This window comes from Ictidomys tridecemlineatus, chromosome 4 (genome assembly GCF_052094955.1).
Source record: "Ictidomys tridecemlineatus isolate mIctTri1 chromosome 4, mIctTri1.hap1, whole genome shotgun sequence".
In the NCBI taxonomy this organism is placed as follows: domain Eukaryota; kingdom Metazoa; phylum Chordata; class Mammalia; order Rodentia; family Sciuridae; genus Ictidomys; species Ictidomys tridecemlineatus.
In genome coordinates, this window is record NC_135480.1 from 183,836,146 (window position 1) to 183,849,725 (window position 13,580).

The window sequence follows — 13,580 nt, forward strand, 5'->3', positions numbered from 1 at the left end:
TTTAATACATATTGCACATTTTCTGTGTATCTGGCATTAGTCTAAGAACTTTATATATATTAAGTCATTCATTCTCATAGTAATCATATCAAGTGGACACTTTTAATACACTCATTTTATGAGAGAATGAGGTATGAAGAAGTTAAGAATTTGCGCAAGGCCACACAGTCAGAAAGTAGACTTGGGATTTGAATTCAAACACCCTGGCATCAGAGTCTGGGTCTCACCCAGTAAGTGCAGTGAAGCATGCACTCTGGCCCTTTATCTCCCCAGTCTCAACCAGACCTCTAACATTTTAGAGAATAGGAAAAGGGAAAGGGCCATCTGAGCAATGATCCAACAGGGAGCCTGTTTTTCTGAGTTGGAGGGATCTGGCTTCTGGCCAGCATCCTGGGTGGATTTCCTTTCATGAGGAGATTGACAGGTTTAATTTACTTTATTCATGACCATCCTCTGAACATGGTGAGCCCAGAGGTGTGTCTAAGGCCTAAGTAGAATATGTTGGAAATCTCTGAGCCTCCCAGAGCTTGCTCATCTCAGTGTCCCCAGTGTCTAGAATAAACGGGCCATCATGCATGATGTTATGACACAGTAAAATCCTAATAGCTAGGGTTTAGTGAACTGGCCCTCTCAGGCCCTTCTCCAGGAAGCAGTGGGGCCTCTTCCAACCGAGTGAGGGTGAGGAGAAGAAATCTAGAGAGCTTTCCAAAGGTGAGCACAATTACATGGTCAAGTCTGAAAGGAAATAAATGATTATTGACCTGAAGTTGGGAAAATAATGGAACCTCAAGGTTCAGAAAGTTGTTAAAAGTTATCTCCACCAGTTACCCTTCCAGTGCCCATATCCCACCCCCATGACAGCTCTAAGCAAATGCCCAGCCTCTGCTTGGATACCCCGACTGATGGGAATCTCACTTACCAAGCCATTTATTCCAGTTCTGTATGGATTTCTTAGAAAGTTAGAAAATTTGTGGAATGGAAATCTGTCTTCTGAACTTCCCCCAGTCGGGTGTGATTCTACCTGTGGGATGGTAGACAACACGTCATCTCTGATGTCCACACAACAGCCCTGGGGAGACTTGAAGTCAATGATTACATCTTCCCTGAGTTTCTCCTTTCAGGTTAAAGACACGCGGGTGTTTGTGTCTCTTCTCACAAGGTTTCCTGGCCCTTGGCCAATCAGGTTTGTATCTAGTGATTGCTTCTCACTTGGCTTAGACCTCTCCAAGTATGGAGCCAGACCACCCCATAGAGTGCCAGCCCACTTCAGGGCAGCACTATCCTTTTCCTCCTAGAAGACCCTGTCCATAATGAGTGTCTAGGATCAGAAATTAGTGCTCTAACTTCCCAGAGGTTCCAGGGCTTTGGAGAGAGTTTGGTCTTTCATCAGAAGAGGGCAGAAAACATAATTAGTTAGGTTTTTATGCTTGGGAAGAGAGGATCATGGCAAATTTTTTTGAATGATTACTATATTCCAGAAACTGTGCTAACCACTTAACAGGGATTATTTCATTTAATCCGCTCAATAACCCTTGTACGTGCTAGGGCTATGATTCCTACTTCACAACTGAAGAAAATAAGGCTTAGAGAAGCCTCAGGGTTTTCCCAGTCTGGGTAGCGTATACTAAGACCCTTGCCAGATATTAGCAGGGAGCATGGGTAAAGATGTAGAGCTTCAAAAAGAGCAACATTTGGCTAGTGATGCTTCAGAAAAGTCAAGCATAGCAGTGAAAAGGGGAGCTGGGGTAAAACTAGATCTCCTGAGGCTCCAAAGACCCAAAGGGAGAAAGAACCACACAAGGGTGGCATAGAAGGACACGGTGTACAGGAGGTAATTTAACTGCTACTTATTAAATGCCAAGTAAGCCAAACATAAAACATACATAATCTTCTTTAATCCTCACAACAACCCTAAAAGGGAATTATGATCACTATGTTACAGAGGAGGAAATTGAGGCTTAGTGAGGATAAGAGACTCATTGGTGTCCACATAGGTGGTAAGAAACAGTGTCTGGTTTTACGTGCAGACATGTGACTCCATGCCAGTGACCCTAAACTAACATCCAAGGGAAAGACTGTTGGAGACACAGAAAGGAAGGAAATTTTTCTCCCACCAGATAGGAGATCCCAGAACTTATGAGGCAATTCAGGGCTACAAGCAATGCTTGCCTGGCACCCCTCAGAGTGACAGAGAACCTGGTCCTGGGAGGGGTTGTCAGACATTAGCAGTGACAACTATGAGGTTATCCTGACTTGGAGTTTCTTTAGAAAGAGGTTCATGGGGCCCAAAAGCCTCATTCAAAAAATTATGGCTAGAAATGCTACATCAGAATCAGAAAACTAAGGTTTTTGGGGGAGTGGGTGGGTACTGGGGATTGAACTCCGGGGCATTTGACCACTGAGCCACATCTCCAGCCCTATTTTTTATTTTGAATTCTCTTTAGAGACAGGGTGGTCTCACTGAGTTGCTTAGTGCCTCACTTTTGCTGAAGCTGGCTTTGAACTCATGATCCTCCTATCTTAGCCTCCTGAGCCACTGGGATTAGAGGCATGTGCCACTGAGCCCGGAGCAAACTAAGTACTGAAACAACATCTGTTTTTATTCCCCTGTAGTTTCTTTTTTCCGTTTTTTTTTAAAGCAATTTTACTTCTCTTAATGTAATAGTTTGCAAGCATTGGTGTGCATCAGAATCACCTGGAAGACTTGTTAAAAACAGATTACTGGAGCCCATCTCCAGAGTTTCTAATTCAGTTAGGGAAGAAACCTGAGAATTTGCACTTTGATGTTAGCAAGAAATGCTGAGGCAGCTGCTACAGGGGACCCATTTAAGAGCTAGTACTTTATTGGTAAAACTATTTTTGAAAATTTCTATCTTTAAATGATGAGTGTAGAAAAAGTAAAGGATTTGCCTATAGGCCAGAGACACTGAGAGTGGGTTGGGGTACAGAGTTCAACAATCTTGATGAGTGATTACGGTGAGAGAACCTATATGAACTGGGGAAGAAAGAAGTCACAGCCAGAAAGAAATAGCTATTCCCGTATGGGAACAAGGGGAAGTAAGGGAGCCAGGATGAGTTTGGCAGTGGAACCAGACCAAAAGAGCCATAAATCTGGTGAGGGCAGAAGTCACTTAGGGTAAAGCAATTGTCGAAATCTGCAGGCTCCTGGCTGGGCTGAAGGAGAGAACCGGAGGAGCTGGAGGCAAGGAGCCAGGGGTGAGCTCCTGGAGGAAGAGCCTGTGACAGAGTCACATTTCAGCTGCGACTCACTGTCTCCCAAAGCCTCTCTCTTTCTCCTCCTGTGGTGGTGTCCATCAGTCATAAAGTGCCCAAGATTTGCCCTTTAATAGGACTGAGGTGAAACCCTGGCATCTGAAGAAGAAAGAATGGCATGGAATGTTCTTTCCTTCTCTTTGTGGGGGTCCAGGTGGCAAGCAAGGGCAGCACTGGGAACCATACAGTCAGTCTGGTGGTTTGACCTCTGATGCTCTTCATTTCCCAGTCTACATTTCTCTCTTGTAGGGAACTGACTCAGCCTCAGTGCACAGAGCATGGTGTGAAGATTAGTCTTTGCCACTGCAGCAATAGGTGAGTGGCTGGGCACCTGGCTGCTCTCACTGCTCCTCGTGGAATTGGAAAGATTTGGTTAGAAGGTTCACTTCCCTTGGTACCAAGACAGGTGGGGGCATCTCTCTGCAGGACTGTATGCCACTTCTGCTTTCAGCTGACAGGAACAAAATTGTTCAGAGGCCCTTCCTGGATCCAGGCTTTCCAATTATTACCCACCTAGTCTGAACCAAACTCTTGTTTTCCTGTTTGTGCCCTTCATCCCATTTCTTGTACATCTCAATGCAGATTTTAAAAGAATTAATTGAGGAGCTGGGGTTATGGCTCAGCCGTACAGAGCTTGCCTACCATGTGTGAGGCACTGGTTTCGACTCTAAGTACCACAAATAAATAAATAAAATAAATGTCCATTGACAACTAAAAATTATTTTTTAAGAAAGATTTTATTGAGTGCAGACTGTGTGGCAGGCCCTGTGCTGAGGATACAGATATGGGTAAAAGAAGATACGGCCCACAAGGAAATCACAGTAGAGTTGTGGAGACTCATAGGTAGACATTTAGAGCACTGTAGAATAAATAGTTTCTGATACCCTCCCAAAGCCTCATACCCTTTTGTATCTGCTGTTGCTTCCCACTAGAATGCCCTTTCCCCGACTCTTGCATTACTCATCCTCCCACTTACTCAGGTCACTCCTGAGAGAAGCCTTCCCAGACCTCCCTATGGGAAACTGAACCCTCCCAATTCTTAAATCCTTTACTCCATGTAATTTTTCTATTTATCACTTATAATATCATTCATACATTAATTCTTTTTGTCAGTCTTCCGCACAAAGATTGTAAGTTAATGGGAGCTGGACCTGAATTCTAGACTGAATTCTCAGTTTGCAAAACTGGTACACAATAGGTACTCGACACTTACTTCTCTTTAATGTATTCGTAAGTGATTGCCCAGTTCAACTTTTGAGCCTCTCAAGTCATCTAAAAGGAGGATGAGGTCTCCTTGGGGAGAAACATTTTCAAGCTCACCTGCATTGCCCCCTCAGGACGGACTGAGCAGGTTCTAACTCCCTACCAATAACAAATTAATTTTACTCAGCACAAGCTATACAATGCACTTCATATACATTATCATCAATATTAAATGCAATATTCAATCCTCATAATCCTCAGCGCAGCCTCTCTTATTTCACAGAAATTCAAACAGGCTCAGGGACAGTGACTTGCTAAAGATCATTCCCGTAGCAGGGACCTGGTGGGGACAGGCTCTCCGTGAAAGTTCTACTTGGCTCCCCAGCCCCTTATTAGTCCCATACCCACATTTCTGCTGCATCCCCATCCTAGCCCCTTTCCTCTCACTGGACAGCTGGGCCTGGTCTAGCCCGGAGGTCTCTCCCAGGCTTGTCAGTGTGGGGAGATGCTTCAGGTGCGCGTGGAATGTAGAGTGGACTGGTGAATCTCCGAGACAGGGCTTTCCCTCCCGAGGGCCCGGCTTCTGGATGCCCAGTGGCCCATGACAAGGCCAGCAGAACTCGCGCTCGCGGAATTCAAGGGATGGGGGAAGGGAGGAGAGGCTGCAGACGTACTCGAGAGGGCGGACGCATCCCACTCCCTGCGGCGCAGACCCCAGGCACCTGAACTCCCGCGCCCCGGCCGCAGCGCGCAGGCGCGAACACTCCTCCCTCTCCCTCCCTCCTGCGGGCCGCCCTTTCACCCTGGCAACCGCTGCGCGGCGAAGCGCGCGCGCTGGCTGGGCGCGGACGGGCGGGGCCGGGCGGCGCCAGTGCGGGCCGAGGCGGCTGCGGCGGCTGCGGCGGCGGCGGGTAGCGGTCTCCGCGTGGCCGGCCTTCTCCGCCTCTACGCGCGGTTCCTGTGGCCGGCTCGAGCCATTAGGCTTACTCCTCGCCATGGACTCCCAGAAGGTAAACCGGGAGAGGAGCGCGGGGCCTCCGAGGCGGGGCGGGCCGGGCCGGCGATGGGTGGGCGGGGCGCTCTGGGCCCGGTGGGTGGTGGGCGCCGGTGCTCGGGGCTCCCGAGGCTGAAGGCGAGGCCACTGGGCCTCCGTCCTGGACGCAAGAGAGCCGCGCTCGCGGGGATGCAGAAGCCGCGCCCAGTGACCCCGGCTGGCCTCTGGATTCCCGAGAAGACGCCAGGAGCGGTCCCTATCTTTCAGTCACTTTCTGCAGCGCTGGGCCCCTTTTATTCCTGCGAGCGTGCTAGGGAGAATGTTTCCTGCCCCAGCAGATGTGGAAACCGAGGCACAGCCTGATTTGGGGGTCTCCCTGCTGACGCCGAGCTAATGCTCTTTGCTCGAACAAGTCCCCTTTTTTGGCACAATGCAAGCTCTTTAGGTCAGGGACCCAAACCCCTTTGTACCCCTCCCCTCCCCTTCCCGTGACTTGTTCATAAGCAGGTCACTGTTTGTTAATTGAGGGAAAAGACAGTTGTCAGGGTAGCCGCCCCACCCTCGTTGACCAATTGGTGTTGCTTGTCACAGTTACCTAGTTGTGGTTGTGGAATATTTCATACTTTCAGAGTAAGTTGAGAAAAGCATACATAGAACTACTATATATGCTAAATGTTTAAACAATATAGCCAGTATGTCAAATGACAACTGAAAGTGAGTTTTTTAACATTTCGTCATAATCCTTGTATAGAAATTAACTGCCTGTTTCTCTTTGTTATAGTGTAATTGAAATATAGTACAGTATAGGAAAGAAAAACAAGCATTATCAATAATGCAGCAGGGAAAAACAAGGACAGAGACCATTCTTTTCTATTATTAGGTAGAAAACACGGGAAAAACTTACTAGAACAACTTTCTATGATTTTGCCTGATTTCACCTTCTTGAGAGTGGGGGACATGAGAGAATAGTGCCATGTGTTAAGCATTAACTGTTATAGTAGCTAACAGATGTGTATGTTAACAAATGTGTTCATTATAAGTATTTGTCTTGAAACCCAGTTGGATGTATTCAATTATTATTTCCAAGAATATTAGTAATTTTAAAAATTCCATATTATGTGTTTTGAATATGTATAAGTTTAAAACATTATCTCTGCCTAAATTTGTAAAATATCTCACAGCTTATTAGATAAAAGTCATATGATACTTGAGTGGACAGTAGCAGAGGTCAAATGAAAGAGTAAAGACTTGGGAAGTTCAGAGAATTGGATTCCAGGGCACTATTTACTGACTGTGATATGGAGCAAGTCATGCACTGGTGATTAATTTATTTTCTCATCTATTCTGTAAAAATAAAAGTATTTCATAGTGTGATTGTAAAAATTTGATAAAATAATCCCTTAAGAAACACAAGGCATTTTAAAGTTTATGAAGAATTAGTCCTGAAAAATTCCATTTTTGTAGGAAAAAATTTGTTTTAATGTGGATCATCTTAATTATCAGGGAGTGTATATTCCTTTTGAGGAATCAAAAGTTGGAGGTTATGACTCTTGCAAGGTCATGCTGCATGTTGATAAGTTATTCTGAACCTGTTATCATTTCAGATTTATGTATTTATTTACTTTTTGGTGTACCTAGAAGGGTATCATGTGCAGTTTCTCAGAGATGGCAAAGAATTAGCTGTTTTTTTTATTATTGGTACTGATATGCCTTATTGAGGATAACTTTGAGAATCACTTCTCAATATTAGAAAATAAGTTAAATTTCATTGGTAGTATCAAGAGAATTTTCCTAATTTAAAAACACCATGTTGTTTTATAGGTCACAAAGAGTATCTGGTATTCATGCTTGTGAACCATTTAATTGTTGAATTTAAGCTTCCTTTTCTCATAAACTACTGCAGAATCAATTACTTGCCTCAAATAGTAATGAACTAAACTGATTATTTTTTTCTCTTTAGAAATGAGACAGCAGTACACCCCAGCATGAGTTTAAGAGACTATTTCCTGTTATAAAATTTTTTACAGTAGCAGTAATAGTACCTCATACTAATAGCAGTTAGTTTGAGGAAAATGGGTGCTGCAAGTGGCAAAGGATAAGGATGCCCTTACCTGTTCATTGTAAGGTGTTGGGACTTGAACTCTTAAGTTATTAAGAAGATGACTCTGGAATCAGGTTTTTAGTGGTGCCTTTTATGGGCTATGTTAGCTTAGGTAATTTGTTCTTTGTTCTATAAAATTGAGATAACAGTTTTATACTTAATCCTCAAAGGGTTATTTAAGGATTGTGTTCATTTTTTAAAACATCTTAACAGTGCCTAGCATAAATTAATACTGTTAGCTATTGTTATTAATTTTATAATCCCAACCTCAAAATAACTTTGTTCTTTTCTGATTCAGTTTATACATCTTTAAAGCATTTTTTTGTATTTGTAAGAAATTATTTGGTGGTGCAAAAAAAGGATTATTAAATCCTAATTGAAAGAGGATTGGAAGTTCGGCCTCGTGTAATCTGACAATGAAGGTTAAGTTAACTGGACAGTCTTATAGAAGCTTGATGATGGCTAGTCAGCAAATGGATTAGCTTGACCAGCTGCTTTTTTTGTCTGTGAAAATGACTTGGCCTTCAGTGTTTTGTTAGCAACAGATGCTCTGTATGAGAGGAGGAAGAAAACGTAATTTCCTTGGGTATGTAAGGCATACTGTTGGATATAGAAAACCACAGTATTATTTCCCAGAAAAAAACAAAGGGATTCTGTTTATATTGAGTTTCTGGGGCACTTTTGTGAACAGGATGTGTTATGGATAGGTGGCTTTGTTTGATGATCAAACCTTTTGATTATGTCTGTAAGAGGTTTTAAGATAAAATCGCAAAGGTTTCTTTACCCAAAGAAATGTGCATGTTCAAAGGAAACATTGAAACAAGACACTTGCACCTTTCTAAAACCTTGGAGATTGTAATTCGATGGTTTAAGTTAAATTTTTATGTAGATCACTCATATTCATAGGAATCATTGTTTCTAGGAAAGATACTTTAGGAATTACTGAAAGGGTAGAAAGGATAGGGAAAGAGATCCTAGAGGAAGTAAGTTACCAAGAGCATACATTGTCATTTAGTTGTGCCAACTTTTTGTCTGTGTATTCTTAACTTCCTGCTCCGAAAAGGATAATGACAGGTGAGGCTTTACTGTATAAGACTGGATAAAGCAGTGAGGAGCTGTGGTGCATGCCTGAAATCCCAGTGACTCTGGAGGCTCAGACAGGAGGATTGCAAGCTCAAGGCCAGCATCAACAACTTAGTGTGACACCCTGTCTCTAAATAAATAAATAAATAGGATTATATATTGTAGCTCAGAGGTAAAGTATCCCTGGGTTAAATCCCTGGTACAAAAATAAAAAATAAAAACCTGGACAAACCTAGACTGGGAGTTTGAATTAAGCAGAAATTTTAAAGCCCAACAATCTGCAGCAAGTAGCATATGTACACTTGCCTTCTATATCCCAGTTTTCTCTTCTATCCTGATTTTTTATTTATTTTTTTGCCTTCACATTGTACCATAGCAATTCAGACATTCTCTCCAATCCAGATAATTAACCAGCCATACTATATTCCAGATACCTCTCAGTAAAAAAAAAAAAAAAAAAGTTTCCTGAGGAAAACGAGGGGAAAAATTTTTGAGTATTGTTTTATATCCAGTATTGTGGTAAACTGCTTTAAACTCTCACAATAGCTCTTATTTCTATTTCACAGATATGGGAAAATGAAGCTTAGAGAAAACAGCTAGCAAGTGGTATTTGGGTTCAAACCAGATCATTTTTCACAGCCCAAGCTTTTTCATTACTTCCCTTGCTTGAACTCTTTGCTTTTAAATGCTGGTAGGATTAATTAAAACTGCTAAAATGTTAGCAGGGATAAACTTGTACAAAGTAGTTGTTTTGTTTTCTAAGCTAGTTTAAGTCTAGTGAAAAATAGTTGGTAGGTGATATGGAATGTTATTTAAATTGAAACCAGGAATTTGGTCCTATTTGCTGCCCCATATAAGATCACTAGTTTTTCTGTAATGTATATCTTCCTTCTCTGTAGCTCTTTCTTTTTTGAGGGTTGGTCTTAGCTTTCTAAAGCTGAATTGGGCAGTTTTTAAAATGAAATAGGGAACAGAGTTTTTTTTTTTTCTTTTTGTAGTTTTAACACAATGCTTTTTTTCAATGCTTGGCTGAATGTAAGCAGGATTATTCATGCAGCAAACACATATTGAATGTTTGCCATAGTGATGGATATTCCACTCTGACCTAGGGTAGACACTGTTGTGAAGTTGGTGCATTTGTATCCAGCCTTCTTTTGTATGTTTTCACTCTCAGCATTTATTTCCAGTCTCAAGATTCTGATAGAATCTGAGTTTTTGATGTTTATTAACTGACAGTTAATTATATCTTGAATTTGTAAAAAAAAAAAAAAAAAGTGTTAGCACAGCCAGTGTTTGCTATTCTGTTCCATTATAAATAATAAATATTTATTGTAGGAAAATGGGAGATAGAGATAAATTAAAGTAAAAATTACCCATAATTCTGCCATCCAGAGATAATTCCATTCAACATTTGTATTACAATCCAGTCTTTTTGTATGCATATAGAAACTTAAAAATTATAGCATCATAATGCATATTGCTTAACAACTTGCCTTTGACATAATATTTCACAAACATTTTTCCATGTTAATACCATTGTACAACACTTTCAGTGATTCAGCAGAATTTGTGTGGATGTATTACTAGATTTTATTTAATCATCACCCTTGTATATTGATCTCAACCTTTTATTTTTTTAATTTGTTTTAATTAGTTACACATGACAGTACAATGACCTTGACATATCATATATTTGAATCAGATGGGATAGAATTTCTCATTTTTTGAGTGTACAGGTTGCAGAATCATATTGGTCATGCAATCACATATATACACACAGTAATAATAATGTCTATTTCATTCTACTGTTCTTTCCCCCATCCCCTCCCCTTCCCTCCCATCACTTCTCTCTACCTAATCTAAGGTGACGCTATTTTTTTTCCTCACATCGTTGTACATGTATTTTGTATGATGATGAGGGTCTCCTTCCACCTTCCATGCAATTCCCCTTCTCCCTCCCTTTCCCTCCCATCTCTCTTCCCTATCTAGAGAGAATCTTCTTCCCATGCTCTTCTGGGAGGAACAGTATTTTGAGTCACCTCCCCCCCTTATATCAGAGAAGACATTTGGTATTTGTTTTTTGTTTTTTTTTTTTTGGGGGGGATTGCCTAACTTCACTTAGCATAATCTGCTCTAATGCCATCCATTTCCCTGCAAATGCCATGATCTTGTTATTTTTTAGTGCTGAATAATACTCCATTGTGTATAAATGCTACATTTTTTTTTTTATCCATTCATCCACTGAAGGGCGTCTAGGTTGGCTCCACAGTCTAGCTATTGTGAATTGTGTTGCTATAAACATTGATGTGGCTGTGTCCCTGTAGTATGCTGTTTTTAGGTCATTTGAGTATAGACCAAGAAGAGGAATAGCTGGGTCAAATGGTGGTTCCATTCCCAGCTTTCCAAGGAATCTCCATACTGCTTTCCAAATTGGCTGCACCAATTTCAAGTCCCCCTAGCAATGTATGAGTGTACCCTCCCCCACCCCCCTCCCCGCATCCTCGCCTGCACTTGTTGATTGACTTCATAATGGCTGCCATTCTTATTGGAGTGAGATGGTATCTTAGAGTAGTTTTAATTTGCATTTCTCTGATTGCTAGAGATGATGAGCATTTTTTCATGTATTTGTTGATTGATTGTATATCCTCTTCTGAGAAGTGTCTGTTCAGGTCCTTGGCCCATTTATTGATTGGGTTATTTGTTTGTTTGTTTTTTTTTGATGTTTAGCTTTTTGAGTTCTTTGTATACCCTAGAAATTAGAAGTCTATCTGATGTGTGAAGAGTAAAAATTTGTTCCCAGGATGTAGGCTCCCTATTCACCTCACATATTATTTCTCTTGCTGGATCTCAACCTTTTAATGTAATAAATAACACTGAGATGGACATTCTTTTTTTTTTTTGGTACTGGGGATTGAACTCGGAGACACTCATCACTGAGCCACATCCCCAGTCCTATTTTGTATTTTATTTAGAGACAGGGTCTCACTGAGTTGCTTAGTGCCTTGCTTTTGCTGATGCTTGCTTTGAATTTGTAATCCTCCTGCCTCAGCCTCCTGAACCGCCAGGATTACAAGTGTGTGCCACTATGCCTGCAAGATGGACATTCTTGTAGCCAAGACATTGCCTACATTCTTAATCATTTTCCTAGAAGAATTTTTGTAGAAGGAAATTACTGAGTTGATATATATATACTTTAAAAATGGTTTTGGATACATATTGTAAACTTGCCTTTCAGAGGGCATTTTATTACTATCAGCAATCCCCAGAGTGCTCCATTCACACCACTCCTCTACTTTCAGAATATATGCCTGTTTAACTTTCTTGAGTGTAACACCCAGTTCAAAGGCCACTGCACATGATTAAGGCTCTGTCTTCCGTTCTGTCATACTGTTTCCTCCAATCCTGAATGGGAGACTACGTCCTCATTTGGCTTGATATCTTACAACTGAGCTCAGGATGGAAAGGCAATATTTTCCACCATATTTTTTTTCACTGGTTAGCATTAGATTGTTTTTAGGGGATAAATTAGATGGGCAGAGTTGATTATTGGTTCATTCTTGATTATATGGGTATTCAGGAAGTGCTCACAATTGATTGTTAATAGAGGGTATAGGTTTACACCTGTAAACCATTTATGATTATCAACTTCCTGGATTTCTTAGTTCTCCTTTTTTACCTTCTGATTTCATTACATCTGGGTATGAAACTCCTATTAATTTTGTCATAAGCTGATGAGATTTTTTTAATATCTGGCTTACCCGATGGATAGTTCTTTTAGATTTTGACTGTCACCTAATTCAAGGAGATGTCTGTGGTATGGGGTTATGCAAGTGACCTCAGTTCTAGTGGCAGTTAGGCATTGTCTAGGGATATTACATGCTTATTTCATTGATCCCTTTGCTCTAGTTGGTGGAATCCTATGATTATTTCTTGTAGTCTCCAATAGTGTAAGCATCCAAGGTTAGTATAAAAGCAGAGGCTCTGGAGGCAGTCTCCTAGATTTGAACTGTGACAAGTTTCTTAATTTTTCAAACCCCCAAAAGTGTGAAGGCTGTTGTGATTTAAAAAAACAAAAACAAAACTTCATATTAGTAGCTCAGCACAGTGCCTAACAAATTCAAAGTGCTTAATAAATAATTGCTAATTTGGCTATAATAATAGTTAGACCCCCTTAAATTGTACCACTGGTGGTGATTCTAGATTTGTATACTTAACTGTCTGAAATACTAATGTAGTATTTGACTCAGAAATCTTCGTATTTGCGTAGATGCTGGTGGGAAACCCATATGTCAGAGTGTTTCTATAATGATCACTTGGATGCTGATTCAAGGTATAATGAACCGTAAACCTGGATGTGAATGTTTTTGGCCACTGACTTTAAAAATAGGAAGTGTATGCATCATAACTTCAGGGGCCTGTTACATTCAGTTTTTGGATAAGTAGTCCAAGTCGGCAGATTTTGTTAGATGCAGCAAAATTAAGACACAACATTCTAATTCCCACATATTAGGCTAAAATCAGTAGAACAAATGCCATTTCAAAATGATAAACATCATTTTGAAACATCATCTTATTCTTAGACTTATAAGGTGGTATTTCTATAGTAAGGTTGTATAGTTTGGATCTATAATGTCCCCCAAAGGCCTGTGACATGGTTGCGAGGTATTGGAACCTTTAGGAGGTGAGTCCTAGTGGAAGGGCTTCAGGTTATTGGGGACACATCTTTGAAGGGGACAGTGAGTCCCTAGCCCCTTCCTTTCTTTTACTTCCTGGCCAACAGGTGACCGGCATCCTCTTCCTTGGGCTCCCACCATGATGAGGTGCTGCCAAAGGCCCACAACAATGAGGCCAACCAACCATGGGTTGAGACCTGTAAAACTATGAGCCAAAATAATTTTTTTTTCTTTAAGGTAGTTTGTGTTACAG

The 13,580-nt window shown here is 41.1% G+C and overlaps 1 protein-coding gene across 4 annotated transcripts in view; it reads left to right on the forward strand.

Annotated features, from left to right (window-relative positions):
• Nucleotides 1-5,312: 5,312 nt before the first annotated feature.
• The window catches only part of Fsd1l (fibronectin type III and SPRY domain containing 1 like), a 76,236-nt gene continuing 67,968 nt past the window's right edge, over nt 5,313-13,580 (forward strand). For all 4 annotated transcript variants that reach the window (XM_013360509.3, XM_021729398.2, XM_021729399.2 and 1 more), the window contains exon 1: nt 5,313-5,486. In XM_013360509.3, coding sequence (XP_013215963.1) covers nt 5,472-5,486 — 15 coding nt within the window. In that variant the 5' untranslated portion in view covers nt 5,313-5,471. The remainder of the gene's footprint in view (nt 5,487-13,580) is intronic.